Source organism: Muntiacus reevesi, chromosome 16 (genome assembly GCF_963930625.1).
Source record: "Muntiacus reevesi chromosome 16, mMunRee1.1, whole genome shotgun sequence".
NCBI lineage: Eukaryota > Metazoa > Chordata > Mammalia > Artiodactyla > Cervidae > Muntiacus > Muntiacus reevesi.
This window is the reverse complement of record NC_089264.1, coordinates 23,907,318-23,924,541: the sequence shown is the minus strand read 5'-3', so window position 1 is coordinate 23,924,541 and position 17,224 is coordinate 23,907,318. Positions and strand designations below refer to the sequence as shown.

The 17,224-nt window shown below is 36.9% G+C and overlaps 1 protein-coding gene across 1 annotated transcript; it reads right to left on the bottom strand.

The window, feature by feature from the left end:
• Positions 1-351: 351 nt before the first annotated feature.
• LAMTOR3 (late endosomal/lysosomal adaptor, MAPK and MTOR activator 3) lies at positions 352-13,108 on the bottom strand. Its single transcript, XM_065907466.1, has 7 exons — positions 12,999-13,108; positions 12,642-12,687; positions 9,691-9,725; positions 7,409-7,467; positions 5,779-5,912; positions 4,325-4,388; positions 352-1,364 (listed from the first exon to the last, which is right to left on the bottom strand). Exons 2-7 carry the CDS (start codon positions 12,648-12,650, stop codon positions 1,291-1,293), a joined length of 375 nt encoding a protein of 124 aa, XP_065763538.1. The 5' UTR covers positions 12,651-12,687; positions 12,999-13,108; the 3' UTR covers positions 352-1,290.
• Between the last annotated feature and the right edge of the window lie 4,116 nt (positions 13,109-17,224).

Below are 17,224 nucleotides of genomic sequence, written 5' to 3'. Positions count from 1 at the left end.
TTAACGACAGGTACCACAATTTAGTCTCTTATTTGTAGAGGACGGGAGGAGAGTGGAGGGAAGCAGGGAAGGAGGGAGGAAGAAGGAAGGAGGCAGGCCCAGCGCCCAGCCGATCTCACCGCACAACATGAGGGACCGCATTCACTCATATGCCATGTAAAATGCATCCTTGGAGCACAGAAATATGATGTACACTTGTGCTCCAGCACACACTTGCTACTCAATGCCAGGTACCAGTGATGAACTCTGTCAAAGAACCCAGGAGGAAATTAAAGCCTTGAATGGTGGACTGCATTCCTAAAAATGAGAAGCACATGCTAGAACTGTGATACCGATTACACAGAGATTACATCAGGCTCCTGGATGAGGTTTATTTTCCAACTGACAACTTATATTAGATAAAACAGTCTCCAAACTAGACAAGAAACACTTATGTATGTGGTTGAAGGAGTGAATTAAATTACAGAGTTTAAACATTTGAAAACAGTCTGGGGGGAAAAACCTATATAGTGCTCAAACTGCACCTTTAAAAATACTATTTTATTTATCCTCATGTATGAAAAAAGGGGTATACTACCATGTGTACATACATACCAATGTTGGAAACATAATTCAATAATGAATCACACATAAATTTTACAAAGAATAAACAAACATTAAAAAAACACTGATTGGTTATAGAAAGCAGAGTGGAAGAAAAAACCATTAGCTGTCATCTTCATTTCCATTAAAGAGCAGCACCCTCTGAGAAGAAACAAATTAGTCAGTAAGACTCACCTATAGTGCACAATAATATATACAAACCGAAGTTAGTGATTGTACTGGTTTTATTCACTTTTCCTAAGCCACTTTATCTTCCTCACGCTCAATGCAAAGAAAATAATATGAAGAAAAATATGTCCTCATTATTCACAATAAAAAGAGTCTGCCTCATTCTGCAGGCCTGGCATACGATATAAAAGGGAGCACTTCATGGCTCAAGGGGATCAAAGCATCATTTTGATTCTGAGTCACCAAACAGGATCTCATGCATATTTGGTGACTGGACTAACTCCACAGGAGCTGTGATAGACTGAACCATTTCTGTGGTATCCCCAAATCTCACTAAATAAGAAACAGCCCTACACAAAAAAAAGATAACCATCAACCTGTCCATAAATTCTATCTGTAAGGCTCTTTTTCTAGAGTAAGGTGGAAAAAGGGGTCCTTGAGTACATGGATACAAGTGTCGCTGTGGCCTAAAGATTGCTGGATTGACATTGTGTCTGATATGATGAAGAAAATTCCAGATTAAGAAACTTCCACAACTTGTCTCAATTCTTCAAATAATGGAGCAAGTTCCTTTTCCAGGCTGACAATTAGCCCTAAAACAAAGAGATTAAGAAATTTGAACATCATAAATCACAGCAAGATCTTCTATGACCCACCTCCCAGAATATTGAAAATAAAAGCAAAAATAAACAAATGGGACCTAATGAAAATTAAAAGCTTTTGCACAACAAAGGAAACTATAAGTAAGGTGAAAAGACAGCCCTCAGATTGGGAGAAAATAATAACAAATGAGGAAACAGACAAAGGATTAATCTCAAAAATATACAAGCAACTCCTGAAGCTCAATTCCAGAAAAATAAACGACCCAATCAAAAAATGGGCCAAAGAACTAAACAGACATTTCTCCAAAGAAGACATACAGATGGCTAACAAACACATGAAAAGATGCTCAACATCACTCATCATCAGAGAAATGCAAATCAAAACCACAATGAGGTACCATTACACGCCAGTCAGGATGGCTGCTATCCAAAAGTCTACAAGCAATAAATGCTGGAGAGGGTGTGGAGAAAAGGGAACCCTCTTACACTGTTGGTGGGAATGCAAACTAGTACAGCCACTATGGAAAACAGTGTGGAGATTTCTTAAAAAACTGGAAATAGAACTGCCATATGACCCAGCAATACCACTTCTAGGCATACACACTGAGGAATCCAGATCTGAAAGAGACACGTGCACCCCAATGTTCATCGCAGCACTGTTTATAATAGCCAGGACATGGAAGCAACCCAGATGCCCATCAACAGATGAATGGATAAGGAAGCTGTGGTACATATACACCATGGAATATTACTCAGCCGTTAAAAAGAATTCATTTGAATCAGTTCTAATGAGATGGACGAAACTGGAGCCCATTATACAGAGTGAAGTAAGCCAGAAAGATAAAGAACATTACAGTATACTAACACATATATACGGAATTTAGATAGATGGTGGCGATAACCCTATATGCAAAACAGAAAAAGAGACACAGAAGTACAGAACAGACTTTTGAACTCTGGGGGAGAACGTGAGGGTGGGATGTTTTGAAAGAACAGCATGTATACTATCTATGGTGAAACGGACCACCAGCCCAGGTGGGATGCATGAATCAGGTGCTCTTGCCTGGTGCACTGGGAGGACCCTGAGGAGTCGGGTGGGGAGGGAGGTGGGAGGGGGGATCGGGATGGGGAATACGTGTAACTATATGGCTGATTCATGTCAATGTATGACAAAACCCACTGAAATGTTGTAAAGTGATTGGCCTCCAACTAATAAAATAATATTTAAAAAAAAAAAAAAGAAATTTGAACATCAGAAAAATGCTTATCAAAATTTGTATACTAAAAAGTAAATGAGACATAGTTCATTCTCTGTAACTACACTTAAAACAAAATACTGTAATCCTGAACAAAACAATTGAAAACCCACACTTATTATGAAGTTTACTTTCATCATCTATTATTAATGTAAATAAATAAAACTATTTATATGTATTAGAAGATGTAAAATGAATTATATATGTACTATAATTTTGCTGGAGTTTTATGAAAAACTTTAATTCATTTAAACCTCATTTCAAAATTTGCACCAATTCAGGAATAATACACATGATTTTTACTAAAAAAACAAAAACGACTTTTTTCCTGAGACAATTGTAATGAACTTTATCAAAAGACAGGTAGGTAGCAAAGGAAAAATCAGATACTTATCATATAAATTCAGTAAAGCTAAGGCACAAATGGATATTTCAAAGGCAAGAAAGTTTTAAAGATGCCTCATTGGAGTATAAAACACACACTGAAAGAAGCAAGCTAATCTAGTAATCAGCACATCCAGCTTGTTGGTTTCCTAGGGTAGAAGGCTATATATCTTCAATACTGCTTGTTTTTTGCTCAACTAAAGATCTTCCTGTCCACACATAGCATTCAAAGCACCTGGGATTCACAAGGAAATGTTCTGCTACTAGAATACAATTCTGGAGATTATCATAATTTATAACAACTGATGATTTTATAGTATGATAGTGATTTACCACAACTGAGGTTTAACATATTTAAAATACCGACACCACTACTATCCTATACAATTTACAAAGAGTTTTCACATACAATATTTTACGGCTTGAAAACATTTAGAAATGAAAGACACCCAACAGCTCATTAAATCTAAACCCCACATTTTAAAGATGAGCAATCTAAACATAGGCTTCAGTGATACAGTTGGAAACAAAACTGGCTCAAGTATCTTAGAAAGAAAAAAACAGAAAAGGAAAGAAAAGCAGTTCTAACAGTGGTGAAATCTGGAGATAGACCCTTAAAAAATTCCACTTAAACTAAAACAGAGTAAAAAAATTGTAATTCAACTGAATACTGAATACTGTTATGATTTTACACAAAAATATCCAGTGAAGACCACTGGATATAATGAGATCTTACAATGCTCTCTAGAAAGTACCGCTTCCAAGTGTCTGTCCTCAAATTCTTCCACTTTAAAAAAGAACTGAGTATATTCATCCTAGTCACACTCTTTATATTCCCAAACACATTTACCTTGCCCACTATTGTTCAAGATTTTATAGATTGGTCCTTATGGAACTGAATTAATCCGTGATCAATTTTTATGTTTTGTTTAGTTATATATATATATATATATATTTTTTTTGCTTTCTGAAACTGTTGTAATGTGAGCAAGATACTGTATTAAAGAGGTGAAAATAACATTTAATTTTCCTTTCTATCTTAAATGATCACTTATCTATACATCATCTCATCTGAACTAAAAAATAATAGCACAAGATCAAGATCAAGAAAGCAGTTCTTAGCTACATTATACAGATATATATATATAAACAATTCAGAGAAGTTATATTTCCAGAAGACAAGGAATAGATGGTAGAGCTGGGCCATGCATTAAGGTTTTCTTACTCTGAATCTATACTTTTATCATATTAGACTGTTCAGATCCGGTATTATAAAGATTAAAAGCTGTATTTAAGGTAATTAAAACATACCTGTATTAGCACTGCTGCTGGCTATGAAACTCACTACCAAAGGTAAACGATTGAATTGAACCACCTAAAAAGAGAACAAGAGCTAAAGTATACTGTTGTATAGTGAAAAGGCGGGAGAATTCAAATCAAATATCTTAATCTTTCTAAAAACTTTAAATGTGTAAGACACTAGCTTGACATCATGGTATTATGTCATGAAAGGTGAAAGAGCTGAAAATAATTATTTCCGTAAAACAGACTTACTAATTATCTCTTAGAGATCTTAATACCACTTAGCCTGGAAAGTTTCTAAGGTGGGGCTGTGTCTTCCTCATCTTTTTTATCTTCTAAAGCCCTGCAGAGTGTCAATTACATAGTAGGGCTCGATAAATATTTGATAATTAAGGAGCTAAAGGCATTATTTCTCAGTCACTCAAGTGGTTATAACGTCACAATCTTTTGCCCCCTCTGTGCCACTATAATTTAAATTAATTTACATTTAACTTTAAATCAGCTATCTTTTAAAAAATTTAGCTTAAACCTAACCTTTACTGGCTAAATAAAAGGTTAGATGAGCTAGTTATCTTCTGCCTAATAGACACTATATAACATTTAAAATATGTAACTTTTAAATTTTATATATATATAACTTTTAAAATAAAAGTATCACATGTGTATATATTTACATATTTTATAAATACATATTAAGTATATATAATATATATTTGTATACTTTATAAATATATAACTTTTAAAATAAAAAAATACCACATATGTATCACTGGCAGTGGATGACTTACACCCTGGGAAACACTGCTCTAACGCAGTGTGGGCTCAGTGGTTCAGTACTGGAGTGGGTTGCCATGTCCTACTCCAGGGGATCTTCCCGACCCAGGGATCGAAACAGTGTCTCTTGTATCTCCTGCATTGGCAGGCAGATTCTTTACTACCGTGAACAAGTTACTGATTTATTCTAAAGAAAATACAGCTGGAGATCAAGAGATCTGTAGCAACTAATTTCTTTCCCACAAATAATAACCTCATTTATTTTATATATTTCAAGTCAAATGATGGGATTAGTAGCAATAACAAATAACTATCATTTGACTTTAAGGAAAATCCTGTATCTGTCACAACAACAACAACAACAGTGCATCATTTGAGAAATCACAGCTGTTAAATAAGCTAAGGGCACCATCTACTGGAGGTATTAATAACAGTGACCTGACTTACCCTTTTCAGGATAACATATATTTTACTATTTAATCTTTTAATCTAATTATTCATATTAATTAATTCCTGAAGTAAAATGTGAAAAAAAATCACTACAGTTTAACATAACCAATTTGAAGGTTAAGGTGCTAAAATTCCATCACTTTGGAAACCAAAATTTAGAATTAAAAAAACAAACTAATCTATACAGAAGAGATAATAGTTGAAATCATCAGGAAACCATTTGATAATTATGAACTTACCTGGTAGGTGTTATAGTAACAGATGATACTTTTATTTTTTGAAAGTCCGAGTTTGCTCCCTTGGTCTGTTGCAAGGGCAAAAGTTGATAAGAAACCAGGTCTCAAAGCATGCTCTGGAGCGTTATCATTGGCCACTGGAAATACAAGTGATTTAAGTAAAAATTATGCAGGATATACAATGGGAAGAGATTAAAAAAAAACAAAACATAAACTTGTAGGGAAAAAAACCTTCACAACACTTAAGTTCATAACACTAATTGGGTCTTGTCAATTTAGGTGAGAAAAACCATTCAATCAGAAGTTGAGTAATCACAACTAAGGGAATAAATGCTGCTTCTCACAATTTTTCAAAAAATTTCAAATGAATACTAAATGTTTCTATTTTCTTAATATCTAACTTAAAACAGGTCATGATTATCAGCACAATTAATAAATTGAATATTCTGGTTAACTAGAAGCAAAGTGAGAATACTGAAAAAAAGCTTCAAAAAGCTTTGCTCTTACAAAACCCACAGAAGCATCATTTGTAGATGACGATAATTCTACACCTGGCCACTGATTTAAGTTTCTTACACTCACTGAAAGGGCCAGGTGGAAATGGTTGTACCATATGTGCTGAGCTTAAGGTTTTAAACACTGAGATCCTCAAAAAGAACACTGGAGCTGGAAAATCTGAGATTATTTTGTTCAAAGTCCTCATTATGGGACTGAGAAAAGGAAGTGATTTGCCCATGGCTACCTATGTTCTGTGCTGGGTTAGGAAGCACACTGGATCACATATCAGAAGATGATGGGTTCTATGACTATGTTGTCCCTGACTCATGAGCAACTTGGAGTTGACAATGTACTCTTTGCATCTGACCATTTTCATTAATAAAATGAAAGAACTACATTAGCTCATTTCTAAACTTTGGTTGAATTCTAAAGTCTGAAATTATCTCACATATATGATAACCCCAGGTGGAGAATATATTGTAAACAAAATATGCAGAACGTTATTTAACCTTTCTGTCATATCACACATACTTTTAAAAAAAAGAGCTAAACCTTAGGCAAAAGGAAACCTTTTCTTTCCTTTTTTTTTTTTAGGTTAGCCAACTTTTCTTTAGGCAAAAATTCTTGCTAGATTCTGGTTAACTAAAGTAACTGTGAGGTTAAAAGTTTTTCAAAATCTTATTTCCAATAAGGAAGAACAAGAAATAGTATAACAAAACAATAAGTTTATGTTAATTCAAATGTATGGCTGGCTATCCTAAAACCACCAGCAATACTGATGAAAAATATATGCTGGGGGAGTCCGTGGGTATAATATGTCTAGCTGCATATATGCTCATTCTCATCACTCAGATAATCGTTTATATTATACATAAAATGTCTTTAATGTGAAACTGGGCCTTCCATAAATCGTTGCTTACACTCTGCATGCTACCATGATATAGTTGATATATAATAAGTTAAGATTCCAACCTAACCTTCAACACACAAAATCAAACATTTTCTTCCAAACTAAGACTATGTCCTTAATGTATTGAAATGGGTTATTTTTTGCTTGCTTTCTGTATTACTCAGATATAAATACATTTTTATTCAAAAGCAAACATGGCACTGGCATGTAATTGCGGCATTTTACCTTTAATGACAGGCACTCCATCTCTATCTGACACAACAATAGCATGGAGCCCCTCCACACTAGAAAGAAAAAGTTAATATATTATAAAACATTGTCTCAAAATATGTACCTTCAAAATCATAATGATAATTCTCATGTATATTTCTGAAAAACCTTGAAAACTCAATCACTGACATAAGCTCCTAAAACATGTTTGCCAAACTCTTCGACCATAGGAAGCAAAAAGAGACCCAGCTGCTGCCTTCACACAACTTACAATCTAAAAGGAGAGTGGCTATCATTCAGATTACCTCACACAAAGGTAAAACTACAACTGTGAGAACTGCCATTAAGAGATGTGTGAGGCTACAAGAGAGCTTATAAAAGGAGGGGTAGAATCAGATAGGTGGGTCAGGGCAAGCTTCCCGGAGGAAGTGGTACCTCAGCTGAGACGTTATGGTAATAAAAAAAGTGGCGTGGGGAGACCACTGTAAGCTGAGAGAACAGGACAGAAAGAATGGAGGTCACAGGGCAATCCTTTCAACCACGCCTGCACAAGAAGTAAACAGAATGGTCAAGACCACAGCTCTGAAGTAAGACAGACCTGAGTTCCTGTTCAGGCTCTGCTGCTTACTGTTTAGGCTACCTTGCATCAGTTACAAAACCTCGCTAAGCCTCAGTTAATATGAAAATGGGGATACTTGTACTCATTTGTGTGTAAGTCGTTTCAGTCGTGTTCAACTCTCTGTGATCCCATGGATTGTAGCCCACCAGGCTCCTCTGTCCATGGGATTCTCCAGGCAGGAATACTGGAGTGGGTTGCCATGCCCTCCTCCAGGGGATCTTCCTGACCAGGAAGATTCCTGACCCTGCATTGCAGGCGGATTCTTTACTGCTGAGCCTTTGGCTACTGTGAAATTTAATACAATGATGCATGCAAAGTGGAGGGTGGCTGGTACACAATTAATATTCAAAAATATGAATTAATCAATGTTGTCATCTGTACACACTGAGAATAACATAATTTGTCCCTGCAATTTAAATATGAAATTATTAGTGAGAATTCCCAGAGCCCCAAAATGTTAAAAATTATAATGGGGAAACATTCAAATTGTCATCATTTACACTGGGCTTCCACATGGTGGAACAATCTGCCTGCTATTGCAACAGACATTGCCACAGTCACCCCAGTCTTTAGCAACCACTTCCCAGACTGGTCAGCAGCCATCAATACAGAGGCAAGATCCTCCACCAGCCAAAACATTAAGACTCATTAAAGGTTCAGATGATGGTTAGCATTTTTTAGCAATAAAGTATTTTTTACCTAACAATGTACATTGTTTTTTAAGACATCATGTTATTACACACTTAACAAACTACAGTAGAGTGTAAACATAACTTTTATATGCAACAGGAAACAAAAAAAATTGTGACTTGCTTTATCTCAATACTCACTTTACTGCAGTGGTCTGGAACCAAACCCACAATCTCTCTGAGGCATGCCTGTATCTTAAAATATCTGCAAACTGCAACGTTTGCTGTTCCTACTATATCCCCAAATAAACGGATGATTGTTACTAGCTTAAGAAAGAGAAGTATTAACTTAATATTTTAGCTTAGGAATGAGGAGTATTACTATTAACTTAATGTGCAGGTGCATAAAGTATCTCTGAAGGTAACAATGGGTGTCTCTGAGACAGGGATTGTGTGGCTGGAGGACAGGGATAAGAAGCTCCTCACTCTGTGTCCTTCAATTAACTTTTGAATCTTGAACTTTATAAATATATTGCCTACTCAAAACGTGGTAGTGTATCCAACTTTCTGTGACTCCATGGACTATAGCCACGGAGTAGGTAGGCATTTCCTTCTCCAAAGGAACTTTCTGACCCAGGGATTAAATTTGGGTCTCCTGCATTGCAAAAAATTGTGAATCACTATACTGTATATCCCCATGCAGATGCAGCAATTAGGTCTTAAAAGCAGTATTAAAAATAAAGTTCTTAGGTTTTTTAATCCAGTAAACTGCTAATGAAAGAACTCTAAAGTGGCAAGAAACTGGGTTCTAGCCCTTCACATTCACTAGCTGTTTAATTTAGGCAAGTCATATAATTTCTCTGGGGTTCATGTTGTTTATCTGCAAACTCAAACTGCATCACTTGTGCTACCTAAGATTATGTTAGGTATTTGAAAGTGCTAAATAACAGCATAACATAATATTAGTCTAAGATAAACAGAAACAAAATACTAAACAAAATCAACACGTTAAGCAGAATTTATTTAATAACAAATGAGTAATTTTTTACCTTGGTAATTTTTTATACAGAAATCGTTTTAGATCCTGAAAGAGAGTATAAAAATTATATTATAATAATATGCCCAGAACTGGTTCTCTAGACACTGTCCTATCCACATCTCAGGTACCTTAAGTATTCATTCACAACCATTCTTCCTTATGCTTTCTCATTCTGCTTTTGATGCTTTAAGGAGTGGTGTAACTTGCAACAACTAATTTTTTTTCTCTAAGCCTCAGTTTCATTATGTGTTGAGTAAGCATAATTAAAGAACCTACATTATAAGACTGTTACTAAAGTTTATTGAGAACACTCATGTCAAGTGATTAGCATACCCAGCAGCAGAAACACAAATACATATTAGCTATAATATTAGATCATACTTCTCATACTACTGTACATCTTGTTGCTAACTTTGAGTTCACTTGAGAATATATTATATTTTTCCACATCCACAGACTTTTTAGATCTGAGGTAAGTTGACTAACTTCGTGAAACTCAGTTTTCTTACATGACTAAAGACAAATGACAATGTGTGTCAAGCATTCAGCATGGAACATAATTATGACTTAAAAAAAAAAAAAATAGAAGACTACTTTGTCTCATTACACTCTCTCATCTGGGGAATTTCACTGACAATCCAGGTAGCAATCGTGAGCTCTACATAGACAAATCAGATACACGCTGTTTTGACCCTCTAATTCCTACTACTCTCCAAACCTGAATGTTCATTTTATTTCATGGTATCACCACCAGCTTACCTTTGCTCTCATCTTAAACACAAAATCACAAAACTCAGCTCATCATTTTTCATCCAAAATCTAGATTTCATCCAAAATCTAGATTTCCCCAATCTCTTCCTGTGTCCACTAATGGCACCACTATTCCCTGTTACTTAGCTTTGAAACTTAAGGTAATATAATACCCCGAAACTCATATGTGTCACTTTAAAAACCACTTGTGAAGTCAAGTCTTTTTAAACTGATGTCCTTCTCTCCTTTTCGGATGACATTACAATTTAGGTTCATTTTAATACTTATGACTTACACCAGCCTCCCAATTGGTATGACAGTCTACCACTTCTATCTCACACATTTCTACACAATGCTAATAATCATATAATTCTCCTTCTCTAAATGGACAGTTGTAGTGACTCTCAACCCTGGCTATGGAAAACACCAGCAGAGTATAAAAAGAACTCTGACGCCGGTATTGGAAATGCTCCCCAGAGGATTCCCCATGCAACCAAGATCAAGAACCAGTGTTTGAATGGCTCTCCACTGTTTACCGAATTATGCACAAATCCTGTAGATATGAGGCTCTCTACAATATGGATGGTCTACAACTCATTTTATAGTCCTGCTTCCTACCACTCCCTTATACATTTCCTCAGCCCCAGATGAAATGGACTATTCACAGCTCTGCAACACACATCTTTCTGTTTCCTATCTTTAACTTTGCTAGTGCTTTCGTTCCAACTATTAATAGTAATACCCTCTGGATCTTACTTAAAAAAAAATTGCTACTCATCAATTAGAGCTAATCTCAACCACCAAATACTCCAAACAGGCCTTCCTGATAAAGACAAACTGATGTAATCCTTCTCTTCTCTGAATTTTCATGCAATAATATATGTATATCTATGATCACTTGCCTACTGTACTTTTTTTTTTTAACCTTTAAAAATCCTTAAGGGGAGAAATTATACCTTAGTTATCATTATTTCTACCACAGCCCTTATTAGAACAATCTTTTCAAGCGAGATGCTCAAAAGAATTTAGTGATTTGATTATGCCTGGAGAATAAGGCCTCAAAAATATACTGGAAGACATCCAAAAATGGAGGGATAAAGACATAAAAAATTGCTAAATGATGAAACACATAATCCTGCAACCTAAAAGAAAAATCAGATTCATACTGTTGAATAATCATTTAGTGTAGTTAAGAGCATGGATTCTGGACTCTGCCTCGGTTGGTATCCTGACGCAGCAACAAACTAGCTGTGTAATCTGAGGAAGTTATTTGATCCTTCTGTGACTTAGCATCATCTATTAACACAGTGATAATAATAACAGTGCATATCTCATGAAAGTTACTGTAATAATTAAATAAGCATATGTTCAATGTTCCAAAGAATATTTAGCATGTATGTAAGCAAAATGTGCGTGTGTTAGTTGCTTAGTCGTGTCTGACTCTTTGCAACCCCACAGACCGCAGCCCACCAGGTTCCTCTGTTCATGGGGTTCTCCAGGCAAGAACACTCGAGTGGGTTGCCATTTCCTTCTCCAAAAGGAACTATAGAAAGAAAGTGAAGTCGCTCAGTCGTGTCTGACTCTTTGTGACCCCATGGACTCTAGCCTATCAGGCTCCCCCACCCATGGAATTTTTCAGGCAAAAATACTGGAGCGGGTTGCCATTTCCTTCTCCAATATAAGCAAAATAACAGTATGTAAAAATATAACAGCATGTAAAATATAAACAAATATAAATATTAATAATAATTCCCTGTTGTTTTCAGAAACTAGTACAATTAAGTTTCCTAAATGTAGAATTTTAGTTGTATTGCTGTGTTAAAAAGGCAATGGTTTTATAAATCATCTGCAATTGCTACAGTGAACCAAAGAGACATAATTGGAAAAAGATTCAGAGCAGCAAACCATCATTTAGAAACTGAAATGGTAAATATGCAGAACCTGTCTTATGCCCGCAGAACTGGGGCGTGGGAAAAATAAAACTGTCTCAACCTCAGGCACCTTTAGTGTCTTCTACCCCCATTCCAGGCAGAAACTCAGGGCCCTGAAAATTACTCCTTTAGTCTCTGACTTCAGATCCTAGACAGAGTAATTGGAGGGAAGCGGTAAAACGAAACAAATTTCTATTTGGGAAGCGCTACCTCTCCCCACCCAGTAGTCTCAACCTACTCTCCACTCTCCCCTTCCTATTATGTGGGGGTGTTAACTCACATCCGCCATGATGAACCCCTTTCTCCCGCAGGATCAATCTCCACGCCTGAAAGAGAAACTCCAGGTGACTCTCCCCTCAAGACTTCCTCTCCCTCCCCACCCCCAACCTAATAAGCAAATGTCAGCTCTCCGCTGGGTCAGGCAAGGATCCACGGCCCCAGGGCTCCAGTCAGGGAGGCTGATTAGAGTCGGAGTTCCCAAATACTCAGGCGGGTAATCGAGATGCCTGACAGCCCACTCCACCCTCTAACCCCTCAAATCCAAGCTCAACCAGGAGGCGAAAGCGCCGTCTTTTCTTCCGTCTCACCGCCCGCACCACTTGCGGCCTAAACCACCGGGCAAAGTGGCTGCAGTTACCTGGGTTTCTGGGCTGCCTGGTTCTCTGAACTGTCACTTCAGGGACAACTTGTGGGACAGGTTCCTCTAAAAGCCGCAGTCACATGATTTATGACCTCTTCTGTGCTCCCGGAAGCACTTCCCAAGACTCCGACGCTAGGTGACGCTGGATTTCCGGGGAGGTACTTCGACAGGGCAGCGCGCATTTGCGCAATAAGCCCCGGCTCACTCCCCGCGGGTGCTTTTTGCGTCTGTGAGGAGTTCCAGCTGTCCTGGATCGCTGCACTTGAATAGAGATTGCTTTGAGATTGCGGAACCCTGAAGATTCCCAGAATACGCAAGGAAGAAAACGTATTTGTTTGGGGAGGGTGCATAAAATTCATTATTTTTTTTTAAGGGCCCGTTATCTTAAAACCTCTTCTTGTAGATGAATAAATTTAAAGGGGGTGGTGTTACATACTGAACAGCAAGCTCCAGATTGCCCGTGGTTAGAAGCCCAGGTCCGTCGGTCTCTGATCGTAATTTAATCATCTTTCGGCTTTCCCATGCGAGCTACCCTCGGACTGTGACTTGTCTGGATTGAATCAAGGATCCTTGAGCTTTCTGGAGATCTCATATATGTGTGTACATCAAGCTTCTACATATGCAGACATGGAGCAACCTTCTTTCGTTGGCTCTTGATTCAGAAGACCGTACTTTTAAGGACTGTCTATAATTTTTTATTTGGTGCATTGCTTATTTGCACATTGAGGGAAAACCTACAGTAAGTGGTAGGAGAATGAGGTCTCGGGGAACTTCTTTTCCACAAATCACTAAGTTCAGTTCAATTGCTCAGTCCTGTCCCAGTTTTTGCGACCCCATGGACTGCAGCTCGCCAGGCTTCCCTGTCCTTCACCAGTTCCCAGAACTTACTCAAACTCATGTCCATCTCATCCTTTGTCGTCCCCTTCTCCTCCTGCCTTCAGTCTTTCCCAGCATCAGAGTCTTTTCTAATAAGTCACCTTCGCATCAGGTGGCCAAATATTGGAGCTTCAGCAACAGCGTCAACCTTTCCAATGAAAATTCAAGGTTGATTTCCTTTAGGATTGATTGGTTTGAACTCCTTGAAATCCAAAGGATCCTTGAAAATAGAAGTGCAAAAGGAACCAGCTACAGACCAAGGTGTGGTGGAAAGATACTAATTTGCTAGGTACCCTTAGGAGGATGAAATGGTAAGTTACAAAGCACCTAGATATTACAAATGATCTTTGTCATTATAAGAGAACTTGACAGTTCCATAGCAACTGACATCATTGAATACCACTTCCTTTTCCTTCCTTTGATTTCTTAGCCTCTAGAACACTGCACTTATTTTACTCACCCAGTCTCCTCACTCTTAAAGGTTGTCTTTGATTCTTCTGCTGTTTTTCTTTCCACAGTATCCTGAGAATGTTATTCCTAAATCTGCACCTTTCCTGTGAGTTCGAGGTTCACATTTTCAGCTGCTTGTTGGATATTGGATATTTCTACATACCTCTGTCAGTTCTAACCCAAAGGTACTAAAACCTCCAGTAATCCTGTTTCCTGATCTATGTCCTTGTTGATTCCATGATTCTGTCAGGTATCATGTTTGCTCTTTCCTTTCTCATGTCCTTTTCTCACTTAACAAAGATTTTTTACATCTATATTTTTTTCAGCTCTTCATTCAACCCTTAGTGTATTCAGAAAGACTATATCAATAGACACACTTAAGGAAGCCCAGTTAAACCTTTCTAAAACACTGTACATTACTGCTGACCAAACAAATCTTTAGTGACATACCATTGCCGACAATAGTTGACATAGTCTTTAATAATTTTATTTTACTTGTAAATGCAATCTAATGTGAATCCTGTTTTTCAGCCAAATTGATTATCTCACCCTTCCATCAAAATGACTCATTATCCCAGGCAGTTGTGGAGGTTCCTGAATTTGAAATGTTTATTTCTCCTGTAGGAGAGGAAGAACTTCCTTATACCTTACTAGATTTTGTGGCTGGGGCTAACAATGAAATTAACAGACAGATTGACAGGAGCAAAACATACAAATTCATTTACTATTTTTACATGTACATGAGAGTCTTCAGAAGAAAAATGAAAATCCAAAACTTCGTTAGGCCCGAAAATTTATATGTCATTTTACACAAAGAACAATAAACTGTGAGGATGAGACAAAACAAGGGGCTTAGGCTAAGAGCAGTAAATTGTATGATGGTGACTATTAAACATATGAAATAAACTAATGAAAAATAAGGGTTATTTTAGTGGGTTTGTTTATACAGGTCCATTTCAGTGTCAGTCCCATCTCTGGTGATAAGAATGTTCTTCTCTTCCTGGTAGAAGGAGGGCACATTTCTCATGGGAAGTTTTACAACAAACTTTTAAGTGAAGGTGGGAAGTCAGAGAGCCTTTCATGTATTTGCTGTGGCATATTTCAGGGTGGCATGTTCTAAACCCCTTCATTTTCTACCTTAGCTATTTAAATCTTGTTTCCTTATAACACCTTCTCATCTATCACATTCTCTTGAATGCTCCTATATATTACCAAGAATAACTGACATTTATTTGTGCATAATTATGTGTCATAGCTTTAATTTGCTTACCCAATGAGACCATAGGAGGGGTCATGGTTTCAATTTTTTTTCAGTTTCTTACAATGCCTGTTTCTTGCACTCTGTAGGTAGGCATTCAACATTTGTAGAATGAAAGTGATTATGAGAAGTCATGAGTCTTGACCCTGACTAAAACTCATTTCTCATTTCCCCCCTCCATTTGCCCCTAAGTTTGGAGGCAAATAAAAATATGAACTCTAGCAAGACTTCTGATTTCTGGAAGCATTACTTTTCATTTTAACAAAATCATTCATCTTAATGACATTATTACATAGTAGTTGACCTGGAAAACATTGCTGATTTCTTTCTTCTTCTTGAGTGGCAAAAAGGGAGAGCACAGCTTTCCAAGATCTTCAGATACCAAATACCACCACAAATGTCTGCAAATTGAAAAATCTAGGAAGATTTTTAATTTCCAAGCATGGTGGTTTCTAAATTATGGCACGTCAGTAGAGTTCCTTATGTACTCAGACTGATCTGTTTGCATTTACCTACCAATAACACTGCTGTTGGTCCAGGACTAAGGGAAATATTTACTGACCTAAAAGATTATCAGCACGATGTGCCAATTCTCCAAAGTGGGATGTAACAGATGATTGCTGAGGTTCAGAAAGAAATAGACATTGTATGTGTGCCTATGCACATAAAATTTTTATCTCATTATACAAATTTGCTGTTTTGCATAATAGTACATTATATAGTTAACATACACATGCTCTGACTTTGTTATATCAGAGCCTTTGTTTCTGCTTCTCTTTAGCGTAAATTTCTCTCAGCTGTTGAATACAGCCTTAAAAATTTTTTTTTTTTAATTCTCAATTTTTAAAAAAATTCTGGTTTCCTATCAGAAAATAAACAGTCATCTGAATTTAGGCTGGTTCCACTGTCTGTGTAAAAATTCTAGCTGGTATGCAAACTCAAATGGGAAGGAGAGGCTTGCCGATTCTCCAACATACAAAAATGAAAATTTTATAACTTACACTGGCCAAGTTGTAAAATATCTTATAAATTTTGATTCTGCCTGTGGTCTGGAATTTGGTCTGTGGAAAATACAATTTAAGATCTATACAATAACTTTCTCTTCTTCTGTACTATCATCCATTGTTGTCACACACCAGTCACTTCAGAAATCACTAATTCCCTTGATCTCTAGCTTCCATCTAATAGTGAAGTTACTCACTTGTCAACATCTTAGACACCCCTGCCATCTTTCCTGCCTGACATAACCTCAAATTTGGATGAACTAAATAAGTGTATTCTCCATGTCTATGCCAAGGCTGCTGAGTTAAGCTGGAAAAAATATACAACATTTAACGGACTGTAAATTCTGTCACTAGTGTGGTAGCCACAGAAATCCTCCTTTTCACTAGTCAGCTGACTCAGTGAGAATGATTCCTTCAAACTGTCTTCATTCTAAGCATCTGCTTATCATCCTTTCCATTCCCCCAATTTTACATAAATTGCTTATTTCATTAAGAAAATACAAGCCATAATACTGAACCACTAATGCTACAAATCTGCTTTTGTACTCATCTTCTGTATATTCCTTTCTGAAAGAATGCTGGTGGTGTCACATAGCTAAAGTAATTATTCCATCTTTGCAATGGCTCCAACATCC